General features: G+C 34.9%; 1 protein-coding gene across 1 annotated transcript in view; it reads right to left on the reverse strand.

The window, feature by feature from the left end:
- Positions 1 to 13,342, reverse strand: part of LOC111051396 (neuroligin-2) — a 147,927-nt gene that overhangs the window by 17,961 nt on the left and 116,624 nt on the right. Inside the window, 1 exon segment of the mRNA XM_039440398.1 lies at positions 10,162 to 10,307. Within this exon segment, the coding sequence (XP_039296332.1) occupies positions 10,162 to 10,307 (146 nt within the window).

A 13,342-nucleotide genomic window follows, 5' to 3' on the forward strand; every position in this document is an offset into this window, starting at 1 on the left:
CAATATTTACTGGCTTATACACTTATTTACATTAAATGACGGTAATGCTTATTATTCAACGAATTTTACAAAGTATAAATTATTATTAATCAATGAGAATAAAGATTAAATGCAATTAGAATGACGATAGTATAAAATTGTAATGTAACTTCATAGATCGGCGGTGTTTCAACAAATGATTGTCGATTCTTTTAGAAGGATATAAAATATCCTTCCCATTAACACACGAGCGAGAGAGAGAATGAGAGAGTGAGTTAGAGAGAGAGAGAGAGAGAGAGAGAGAGAGATTGATTGATTGATTGATTGATTGATTGATTGAGTACTTTATTTATGTAGATTACAATATATACTGGCTTATACACTAATATACAATAGCTTACAATACAGCAAAATAGAGAGAGAGAGAGAGATAGAGATAGAGACTGATAATGTGTGAGAGAGAGCGAGTGAGAGAGAGAAAGATTAGATTAGATTTCTTTATTTATAAAGAAATTATGTATGTTGCAATATTTACTGGCTTATACACTAATTTACATTAAATGACGGTAATGCAATTGATTATTCAACGAATTTCACAAAGTATAAATAATTAATCAATGAGAATAAAGATTAAATGCAATTAGAATGACGATAGTAAAAAATTGTAATGTAACTTCATAAATCGGCGGTGTTTCAACCGATAATTGTCGATTCTCTAAGAAGGATATAAAATAATATCATATCCCATCAACACACGAATGGGTGTTGTTGATGAGAGAGAGAAAGAGAAAGAGAAAGGGAGAGAGGAAGATAGAGAGATTGATTGATTTATTTATCATATGCCAGGTCTTGAAAAACCTATTGCATTTATAACATTAGGCTACAACATTGCGAAATTACAAAATTATAATAAATTAATAAATAAAAAATATTATTCTAAGTGTACAAAAGAAGAAATAATAAGTAAACTGAGTTAAGGGAGAGAGAGAGAGAGAAAGAAAGAGAGAGAGAGAAAGAAAGAGAGTGAGAGATAGAGGGATAAAAAGAGTGAGAAAAAAGGAAGAGTGAGATAGAATAGAAAAGAGAGAGGAATAATATAGTGAGATAGAAAGAAAAAGAGAGAGAAGGAAAGAGTGATTGATTGATTGATTATTTATTTTGTGTGCAAGGTCTGAAGAGACCCATTGCACAATAGTGAGATAGAGCGAGAGAGTGTGATAAAAAAAGCTGGTGGGAAGAGAATGAAAGTAGAAATGATGAGATTATGGTAAATGAACAGCTAATCCAATAGAGCTGTAGTAGATTCACTTCAAATTGTCAGCATTCATCATAGAATGACATCAACGCCCCCCTATTCAACAAATGCTGCCAGTCTTAGGGAATCTGCCACTATACGATGGTTCTACACTGTTGAGAGAGAAAGAGAAAAAAAATAAAAAAGCACACATCCAATGGATGGAAGATTGTTTTAGCTCTTGACAACATGGAGAGTTTTCACCCCTCTTCCTTCCACCCTTTTTCCCCTCTCTATCTACCCCTAGCCACCTCTCTAACAACCCTTACCAGCCATCCCTCCATGACGTCATTATTCTAGCACTCTCATGTTGGCTTGCTTTTTTAAACGGTTCAATTCTATTTTTTTCCTTCTTCTGTCCATTCAAAGTTTCTCTGTTCTACCTTTTGTTGTAATCTCATTCGCCCTTCTTTGTGTGTTGTACTTATGTGCTGAGGAATATCGGTGGGGAGGGGAGGGGTAATGGATTATAGTAGCTGCTAATCCAAGTGAAGCTCTATGAATTTCACTGACTACCAGTGACATACTTTTTGTAATCAGGTTAATAGAAGTTAATTTGATACAATAATTCAATTTCAGATTGTAGTATCCAATTTAATATACTCTTCAATTCAACTTTTCATTGCGAACTGCTTGTTGAAGTTCACTTTCTAATAATACTTTTGAAACGACGAAGCAGTATAGACTGATATAGATTAAAGCAGTATAAACTGATTTATAAATGTAATATAATTCATCAACAGTCTGTAAGACTATCAATGTTATTTCAAACGTATTATTGATCTAATAGTAGGCCTATGTGGCTGTATTTTACCTGTTGTTCTATTCAATTTCTGAATAAATGGAAACGCTTAAATCAATTCCCCAGACTTGTTGTCTTTGTGGGGAATATTCACTATTTATCTAATGTTTCTGCTGCTGTATTACTTTTTTTTGTGAATAAAGATCATTTGAATTTGAATTTGAATTTAGTTCCACTTTTCATTCATTATTCATACATCCATTCTTCATTTTGAGCACTGAACTGCAGTTTCGTGGTTGGTTCCATAATATCAAACCAAATTCAAGAGTTGAAATTTTGCTAAACTATTATCTATTTAACTATATTGGTTGTCAACTATCAACTATTAAACATCAACCATCAACTATCCTAAAAGTAACTATAAAATATTTAACGAACTTGCATCGAAATTATATTGAACGATGTAAAGTAAAGAAATCAATGTATGTGATGAAATTCAAAGACTGATTAGACATCATCATATTCGTTATATGCTTGATTAAATATTGCGTTATAACGATATGACTCGGCATAGTTCGAGGTTATAGATTCCATATTATTGACTTATTCTGTACATCAACACTGTATGCCAGATTGAAAATGAGAGCGACTTGATATTGGCAAAAGTCATAACGACTGGTTTATTGAAACAATTTGAGAGAATAGCTTACACTCTCATCTATTTCTAGAAAACTGATCAGCTTACCAATTGGGGAGCAGTGTGGATGAAGCCCTACGATTGGCCATTAGCTGTCGACCAATAGGAGCTGAGCTCCACTGTTATTGGCCGAGACAAGATACGCTCGAGTATTCCAAATATGGTCATGAAATACCTTTTATAATAGACTAGCAGGTAACCCATGCTTCGCAAGGGTCTAATTAGAAACTTGACGAACTGAAACTGACCTACTAGAATCTTTAAATTTAAAATAGACCTATAACCATCCTCGGTGGATTGAGAATCTATATGGAAAAGTTAATCAGTCCAGTAGTTCAGATGTGATGATGCGTCATTCGTGAATTTCCTATCTCATACGACGTATAAGCCAATTCTTTCCTTCATCATCCTATACTATTAAACGAGCAATTTCTGTTTATATGTTTAGATGTTTAGATGTTTATATATATATCTGTATGTGACCGGATCTCGAAAACGACTCCAACGATTCTCACGAAATTTGGAACAAAGTAGGTTTATGATATGCAAATTCGATTGCACTAGGTCACAACCCTGAAATAACTCGCTGAATGACATTAAAAGGATAAATACGTCCTTGGAGAAACAGCTGAAAATTTTGTCGTCTGTCGATACCGTGGAAGTGAGTGAACGAGTGCATGTGTGTGGGATCATCATCCAGCTGATCTCACGAGAAGAAAAATTCAGCAAGAGAAACTTATTTTCGTTTATTTCTTTTTTTTTCAGAAAACATGTTTACTTCAGGAAGCCCAAAATAGTAACTAGATGCTGTAAGTGTAGAATAGTTCATAGTATATTAACAAATATTGTAGCAAACATAGTATATCATTCTAAATCGAATTCATAGTATTCTATTTGTAATAATTGATGATGTGTTTGTTTTTTGTAGTGTGAATAAATTGTTATTTTGATGAGTGATAGTAGCTTAACCTAGATTTTGATTTGGACTGTAGTATAGATTTGAAAAGGGACAGTTTTGGGCATAAGCCTGTTGTGCCTCCTCATATAACTGTAAAACTAATTGTACAACTGAGAAAATAAATAAATTAATATAAACTATAGATTCAATCTTTCGTTACAAATTTTCTATGCTTTTACACTCCAGAGCAAAGCTCGTTCCCTCGGTATTATTATATTATAGATGAACCTAGCTTACAATGTCAGGTAGGTTGCGAACCACAAAAAAGGTCTCTATAAGAAAAACAGTACTGAACGAGTTTATTCGACAAAAGAACCTCGGCAGAACATTTCCGAAGTTATTCCAAGTTAACAGTCATAAACAACGGAACTCAACAGTTTAATCAGCGAATTCAATCGGCTTCGGCTCCAATCATTCTTGAAACAGAGTGCCAATTTCCCCCGGGATAAACAGCCCAACTTATTATCGGGCATTTTAATCAGACACTGCCAACTAATTAGACTCGCTTTCCCGTGAATCGGTTAATTAGTTTTCCAACTCTATTAATAAACGGCCGATCAGTTTTGATCTCGGATTAAACGCGATCGGCGGACATGCTGCAATTTCATTACTTTGTTAACTGTCAATAACTTCGAAACAGGCTTTACTGTAATCCAGATTTATTTTCTTGAAATATTTTCCGGTTTTAGGAGAATCAGGATGTGATGGGAGGCTTCAGATTATTGTTTAAAGCTGATTTTGTTGTATATCATTCCATGTAGACACAGCAAAAGGTACTGAGGTTTGTACTTCTATTTATAATATGTGCAGATACAAAAATAATGTGTTTGGCAAGTTATGTTCAAGGACGGAAAAAAATCGGACATCCAAAAATCTATGTTTTTAACTCGACTTTCTCTCCAATTTATAATTTAAGTACAGAATGCAAGTCAATTTGACTGGATATATTCAAATATTGACAACGCTGCATCAACTAAATTGTATGTACTCAGGTGAATATATCCAGTTATATTATGGGCTTGCATGAAAAGATTGACATTTCGCACAATTTGGCAACACGGATATTATTTTCACAAGGCGCAGAAACTTATATATTTAAAATTTAAAATTTCATCCCCGTTTCAAGATGACGGCCCTTTATTCGGGAATTTTACCCTAAAAATCAATCAAATTTTTCAATACTTTATCGGGTCAGGTTCAAATTAGGCTCATTCTTCTTAGCGCTTCAAGGTGGTCTTATTTCATACATAACATGTTGAAAATAATATAGAATTTTTATATAATATTTATATAATTCGATCACTTTTCCCCAAGTCCCACATTTTAAGTTTAACATTTTTTATATCTTCAACCGTGTATTCTAGCTCAAAAGTGTGAAGGACTTCTATTTCCTTCAGTCTTATTTCATACATAACATGTTGAAAATATGGAATTTTTATATAATTCGATCATTTTTCCCCAAGTCCCACATTTTAAGTTTAACATTTTTTATATCTTCAACCGTGTATCCTAGCTCAAAAGTGTAAAGGACTTCTATTTCTCAGCGTCCTCCACCGATCCTATTGCATATATCATCATACTCTAAATCCAATTTGTAAGTGTGTTTGTGTGTGAAAAGACGGGCGTGTGTGAGTAGTGATGTTAGTGAGTGTAGCGAGTTATAATGTTCTCCGAACTACTAGTTATTATAAATACAGCAGAAAGGCATTATGTGTTTATAACAACTAGGGATCTTCTCATTGGACCACATCTGTATCTTTATGCTATCTTTGGTAGAGAGTTAGTGGGGAGGATATTTTTAATATTCTTTCCGAAGAATGGACATTGATATGTCCAAAGCTCCGCCAATTTATGTAGATGCATAACAATATGATTATTATCTATAGTTATTATATTACAAATTTATTTTTCATATCATATACAGTTCAATAATTATTTTCTTAGTCTATATTATGTAAATTTATCTATAATTTTGCTGTATTGTAAGCTATTGTATATAAGTGTATAAGCCAGTATATATTGTAATCTACATAAATAAAGTACTCAATCAATCAATCACTTCGAATATTCTTTCCAAAGAATGGACATTGATATGTCCAAAGCACCGCCAATTTATGTAGATGCATAACAATATAATTATCTATAGTTATTGTATTACAAATTGCTTTTTCCTATCATATACAGTTCAATAATTATTTTCCTAGTCTATATTATGTAAATTCATCTATAATTTTGCTGTATTGTAAGCTATTGTATATAAGTGTATGAGCCAGTATATATTGTAATCTACATAAATAAAGTACTCAATCAATCAATCTTTGCTCTCTATTCTTGAACGTAGATAATGATCCATAATATGAGTCATATTGTTTCAAATCATTCCTGTTACCCTGATATATGATCCACGAATAATTTCCATCTTTAAACAATTGCACATACTCCCACTCTTTATGTCAGCCATTATATATCTGATATCTCAACAGCTGAAAATAGGACAACATCGCTTCAAACTCTTTAGAGAACCGTTCAGTGTGAACCTTAATCGCAATAAAAAAGTCAAAATGTTCCATCGATTTGGAAGAGCTCTCGTACACTGGAAACTACTCTGATTGAAAATCTAATTGAAAAGTGTGGTATGATTGGGATGAATCAGTATGCCGGTCGAGAGACAACAGCCAGCCAAAAGCTCATGGCTTCGAATCGCCCGCCAATAAGAAGGGGATTACTATGGCGAGCCATACTCTTTTGCTTGCTCCACGGATGATTTAACCTCGTTTAAAACTGATAGCCGTAATAAAGAGCTCAATTTCAAATTCTGACCGTGTTTGGGGGATAATTCCGCTACCCCATCACTCAAAACCGGGAAAAATCCCTCATGAAATTCTCTTTCTCCGTCAACTTGGAACGGTTGGGGATGGTTTCCCCCTCAAATAAACTGAGGAGCATTGGGAATCCGATCCTCCCCTAAATACTCGGGAGGATTGGATATAATTTCTCCCCTTCAAAATCTCCCAAATCCTCCAAAATTTCCTCCAAACACTCAAAAGAGTTGAGCTTGCTTTTCTACCCTGGTCAAAATCTTTCAACACTTCACCACCCCCTATAGTGAGGTCCACGTTATAATGGCAGTGGATTAAGATAGAAGAATAGCGATGCCGATTCTCTGCATTAATTAATAATTATATTTCCACACTGTCAAAAACATAATTGGCATCGTTGTGAACCTAGAAAAGGATAGTAACACCGGCTTTGTCGAATGATAGACAAGGATAGCAAAACCAAAGTTGATCAAATACTGTCATTATAACGTGGACCTCACTATACTATTACTTTCTCTCACACTCCCCCACTTTCGATACTTTCTCCCACTGACACTCTCAAGAATTACAGGTGATTTTCTCCCCTTTTATATTCTCTGACACATGGAGGGAGTTATTTCACGTGAAGGGATTATGTTCTGTCAAAATTTTCCCTCAACACACGATCTCTTTTAAACAGGGTGTAGACTGGTATTCTACTCCTCTAAATCCATTTAAAAACTGGGGAAGTGAGAGTTAAAAGATTTGGGAAACAAAGTTAAGTTAGGGGGGGCTTCGTAACTTTTGGGGTAACTGGGAAACCCCTGTGGGAGGATTGTATATTATGCTTTATTCGGACCCTATTGGAGTTTAGGTCAATTTTGGTGTTGGGGAAAAGATGACTGTATTTGTGGTTTGATCATTATTGAATCTTTTTGTGTAGTTGAGAAGTTGATATTGTGGTAATTATTCATATTGAATGAAAAAGACTAAGAAATTGTCAAATTTGTTTATCAGAGATTGACAATTATAGTGTAATAACCGAAACCGGTCTTTCTAATTATCAATAAATCAGTGGTTTTTTGACAATTTCTTAGTCTTTTTCATTCAACATTATTGAATCCATCATGATTTCATTCCTATACCGTTACTTATAGTTTATTTTTGTATTGCTTTGACTGTTAGCCAATGTAGAACAGTGCAGTTTACAGTCTAGGCTCAATAATGAAATCAAAAGTGTTCGGAACGATTCCATGACTCTCGAATATGAGCCAAAAAAAGAAATAAATTTTTGAAGTCAATCATATTGGAAAATAGTCACTTTCACTAATCATTAACGTTCTATTTCAATGTCCTAAAACTGAATAAATTATACTAGAATCTTCCATTGAATAACTTTGATGTATATTCTATGAGAGAAAAATGGATGTAAAAGAGTTGAGAAATTAAGTAAGAATACAGTCAGTTGCAAGAGTCTTAAAACTTCGATTATTCTGATAGATCGATTGTGTTGAGTAAAGGATATGAAATAGATGAAAAGGAGAGAGAAGAAGAGAGGAGAAGGAAATAGAAGGTGAGCACAGAAGAAAAAAGCTGTTACAATAGAAGTATGGGTTGATAGTCGGAAAGGTGGGCACTGAAGGAGCCCATAGAGAAAAAGTGGAGGAAGAATTCCATAGAATAGAATAGAATAGAATAAAATAGAATCGCTGCCATTATTTTTTACCTTGGAGGGCGGAGTTAGGGCGCAGCCGGCCCTCTCTTACACTCAACCCTCAAAGTTGGCCACGAAGTTGGCTTACCTCTTCCCCCTCCATAGATAGAGAACGAAGAATTGAAAAGAAAAAGAGAGACCAGATGAAAGAAAAATCACTGTGATAGAAAATAGATATGGCAGGAGAAAACATATTTTAAGGCAGAAGAGAGGTTCAAAGGGAAAGAGCTAAAGGAAATAATATGTTCAATTATTTTCAAAGAGAAGTTGGGTAGAAGAAAAGGATAGAAATCTAATACGAGAATAGAAAAGTAGAAGAGTAAAGTGGGAAAAAGAGTAAAACTGAGAAACAAGAGGAAGGAATGAGAACAAACTTGAACTAGAAGATGAGGGGTAAGAGGAATTGAAAGAACAGTAGAGAAGCCATGAAATAGACAATCATTATGAGAGATAAGGAAGAATAATTTGCGACAAACTATGTTGAAATAGAGCTAGGAGAGATAGGAGAATTACTGTAGATTTATGAAAGATGAAAAAGTGTAGGAAGAGGGAGGGATTTAGGGAGAGAGGGACAAAGAGAGAGGGGCAAAGAGAGAGAAAGAGATAGGAAAAAAAGAGAATGAATGATAGCAGAAAGAGGAAAGATAGAGAATGAAAGAGTAGGAAAGAGATTCAGATTCAGACTCAGAGAGTGAGAGTGTAAGTGGGGAAGAGAGAAAGAGAAAGAGAAAGAGAAAGAGAGAGAGAGAGAGAGAGAAATTGAAATCTACAGCAGACACGGAATCCCTTTGAAACCCCAACGGCATACTTTGTTAGAGAGACTAGCCGAGAGCCCTTTTTTCATTTTTTTACTCTAATCCCCTTTTCCCCTTCTCTTCAACTCTTTGATTCGTGAGCTGGGACCTGTAGTTGAATTAAAATGCGAGAGAGAGAGAATTACGAACAAGAGAGGGAGAGAGAGAGAGAATCACGAGTGAGAGAGGGAAAGAGTTGAATAATAAACGTGCCGTAATAAGTGAAAGAAATTAACTGCTCTAGTGTCAGCAGATTGAGTGTGCAAATTCTGGAATTCTGGACAACTTTTCCAGCAGTAGATTTTTTCCCGAGAACATTATCATGTCTACAAGAGAGGATTAATGTTGTGGTGTAAGGGACGAGGTACTGAGATACTCTGTTTAAAATTTTTACAATTTTTTTAAATTCCAGCAATTGATACATTTCAACAAATCTGCACACCATCTTTTCCTAAATCACAAGAGTGAAGTGAGTTGTTTTTACTCTATTATCGTGATTATTAGGAGTCGCATCCATGAATGATTTTCAAGAATGGTATAAGTTAAGAATACTTCAGTTTCTAGCTCCTATCCATTCGAATGGTTTTTGTAAATTGGTCACCGGGCAACCAAAAACGGCTAGAACCTCAAATATAGCGTTGAGAACCGTTAAATAAGATCAAATGAAGAGAAATTCAGTAACTAACTAATCCAAACGGGTGATGAGAATAAAATTATATAATATCAGGCTTGAACCGCATTATATTATATTCTGATACTTAATGTTTAATCAGATCACTGGAGATTGATTGATAATGTTTCAAGGATCGAAAATAGCACCGGAATCTCGAATTGGTTCATTAAATAAATGGTTTCAACAATATCAAGTTGTTTTCATTCAATATTGATATCTGCCACTGCATCACATTCACAACAACACAGAAAATTGAAGGGGAAAGTTGAATTTGAAAATGACTACTAGCAATAAAAGGACAAACTCAAATAGAGTATATCAGTTGAATAAGAATAAGAGAACAAAATATGCCCAATAATGGCATAACAACTTGAGGGAAGAAGAAAGTGAATTAGAAAATGATTATTATTTAGAAAAGGATAGCAGATGCAGGGATAGGTGCACGAGGTCAAAAGATTTGTTCGCTGATGATGCCCACATGAACTCTAGACTTGTGTGTATGATTTACTCACATGTTGTGGATAATCGTCAAGGTTGTCGAGTTGGTGATGTGACCTTGGGACGTCGTCACCCCCAGGTCGGTGGAGGTCAGGAACCAGGTTCAGCCAAAACGAAAGCCGGTGAGCTCGGTAGTGGTTCTTCACCTTAGGTTTTGTGTCTGGAATAATCAATCAACATATTAGAAAAACTTTATCAACCTTCTGTATCACCAGATGAAAAAAAATTATAATGACCTTTTGAATAACTCTACAATCAAATAAAAAATTAATGAGCTCTCATTCACAATAAAGTAATGTAAAAGCAGTATAGGCTTTCCTTTAATCACGTGAATGGGTTCAAATTGATATATCAATATTAAGTTATCTCTTTAACAATATATATTTTGACACAAAAGTAACTTTCTATCAAAACAGTGTTATTTCAAGACTCACAAGGTCGCAAATGCAATATTTTTCTACGAATTGATATAAAACCGATGTGTCATACCATAGAAAAATAGAAACTAAAGAATATCCTCTTTGGTCATACTTTATCAACAATATTCTTATGAATTGAAGTCTAAAAAATAGAATAGCGCTTTTTAGTAGTTCTAATTATTCCTTACTCGCTTAATTATAGTTCGCTTATTTCTTACTGTAGTTCACGGTTTAATGGCAGTATTTGGATAACATTGGTGTTGCTATCCTTGTCTATCATTCGACACAGCACATAGCTCTATCTTTTTCTAGCTGTGCAACTTTGCCAGATCGTTTTCAACAATGTAGAAATATAATCTTAATCAACAATCTATTTAATCTCAATTACACATACGTATTTATTATTTAGTAATTGGAAAATACATTTTCTTGACGGATAAAATATAATTGATTATTCCAAACAACAATGAACAGATGATATTACATCACATAAATACAGGTATCAGCTATCCTCCATAGAGGGCAGTGGCAAAACAGGCAATCGGTAACGCTGCTCTCCTATATTTCTTCACTGACATTATAACGTGGACCTCTCAATAGGTAATGATAATACACTAAAAACCTATGATAGAATACTCTGATATGTACGAAAACTATAATATATGTACGAATGATGATATTGTACAAAGAATATTATTGTATTTTTTTTAGCACTACAGCCCAATATGATCTTTGGCCGCCTCCACTACAGCTCTCCACGCTTCTCGGTCCTCTGTTAACTGTCTCCATCCTCTATATCCCATTTTTTGAAGATCGTCTCTCACTTCATCTTCCCACCTTATTCTCGGCCTTCCTCTCATTCTTCTTGAATGTAGCCTTTCCTTGAATATTGAAAATTCATCTAATTTATATACCCATTCCTCCACTGCCATTATAAAGTGAACCCAGAGGCGCCATTTAGGGGGGGCAGGGGGGCCTAGGCCCCCCCAAGGATCAGATGAATAATAATATTATCTTAATAATTATATTAATAATAAGGTACACGAGTTCTTAGAACTCATACTGATTTAATACTTTTTTTAAACAGCAGTAGTATAATTCCTTCTACAGTATCAAGAATGTAGCAAAATTGCCTTGAAAGTATGGGTATGGAATAATAAAGAATATATTTTTCTCTGTGGTATAGTTGAAGCTTAAATATAGAAAGGGTACAATTATGGATGAGGACACAATAAGTGAGTTATTGCATAAATTTCAACGTGAGAATGAACAAGTTGCAAGATGTCACAGTGAAAGCAAAAGAAAGGACACAATCAGACAATCAATAATGTATGTACAGAGTTGGTGAGAATTATGGGAACAGTTTAATGTTTCTTTAGCTTTCTAACTGAAAGTTAATTTCCAATTAGAATATGATCCCCAATGAAATTGTTGAAATTGTCATTGTAAAAGAAAAATTGATCTTTTTCCATGATTTTCAAGAAATCTGTTTCAGTGTATTCCTAATTTAGGGCCTCTCTGTAGGCCTATATTTCTAATAAATACTTCATGATTCATACTAATAGTGTGGACCAATATGCATGTATTGATACTTCAACCACATTTGTATAAAACTGGAGAAAATGAAGCATATAATAACGTCTTCGAATGTAACATTTATGGGGAAACCCAGGACCCTCTATCCTTTGGGCGTATTTCTTCCCCCCCTTCATACCTCTTGGTTTTTGCCCCCCTAGCAGTTTGGTGAAATGGCGCCACTGAGTGGACCTATTTATAGGTAGTGATAATACACTAGAAATCTATGATAGATTACTATGATATCTACAAAATATGTATATGTATGAAAAACATGATTTCTAATAGACTAGGTGAAGATAGAGAAAGAACGATTAATTAAGGCTACTAAACAAAATCAAGAGACAATTAAGCTCCCGAAAAATCACCGGCCATTGACGACCTAAAGTTGGTCATCATTGTAGAGATAGGCCCATTACGAATCAGCAACTTTTCAAAGCCAGAGACATTATTACTGCAATAAGGCCGGCAACGCAATTGAGAGATCACATTCCGCTCTCGCGGTATTATCACACGGCAAACAATAGGTTTAAATTAAACTGTATAGCCCTGTAGTATCGATATTAGTAGGGATATAAAGTTTCTGGCTTCCCCTACTTCTTTGTCATCCCCTCCCCTCTCTTCCTCACCCTCTGACAATGATTCATTGTTGTTAGGTTAGGTTTGTGCATTGCTTTTGGGAGCGCGCACCCACGTTATGACCAATAAACATTAATAACGCCAGTGGAAATGACTGGAGTGAAATGTACGAGAGGTTTTGTTCGGTGGTAGGTTTTAAAGTCATAAATCTCGGCATTGCTGTGCTGCAGTCATTCCCTGCCGTTTATGGCGAAACTGTCATTATAATGTTGCTGGGATCATCGCGGTGTACCCATCACTCTCCTAACCTAACCTCAACTCAACTAACCGAAATTTGGATTCGCCAACTGTGACGGAATTCTACAGGGATCATGATATCTAGTTGTTATGAAACTACAGAAAACATGATTATACTCTGTGCAGTATTACCATGGAGAAACAATAGTGTAAGTAGATATCCCATGGTATAGGGCGTTTATGTCGCCACTTTTACTGTTATCTCAAGCTGATTACTGTCGATTGTTGTCGATTCTTACTGTTTTAACCGGGTAAGAGTGTATGGAGGGCACAATATGAGAGACTATCAGCGTCATAAAGCTTCACGGGGAAGAACTATGTGGAC

The sequence above is a fragment of the Nilaparvata lugens genome, chromosome 13 (assembly GCF_014356525.2).
Source record: "Nilaparvata lugens isolate BPH chromosome 13, ASM1435652v1, whole genome shotgun sequence".
NCBI lineage: Eukaryota > Metazoa > Arthropoda > Insecta > Hemiptera > Delphacidae > Nilaparvata > Nilaparvata lugens.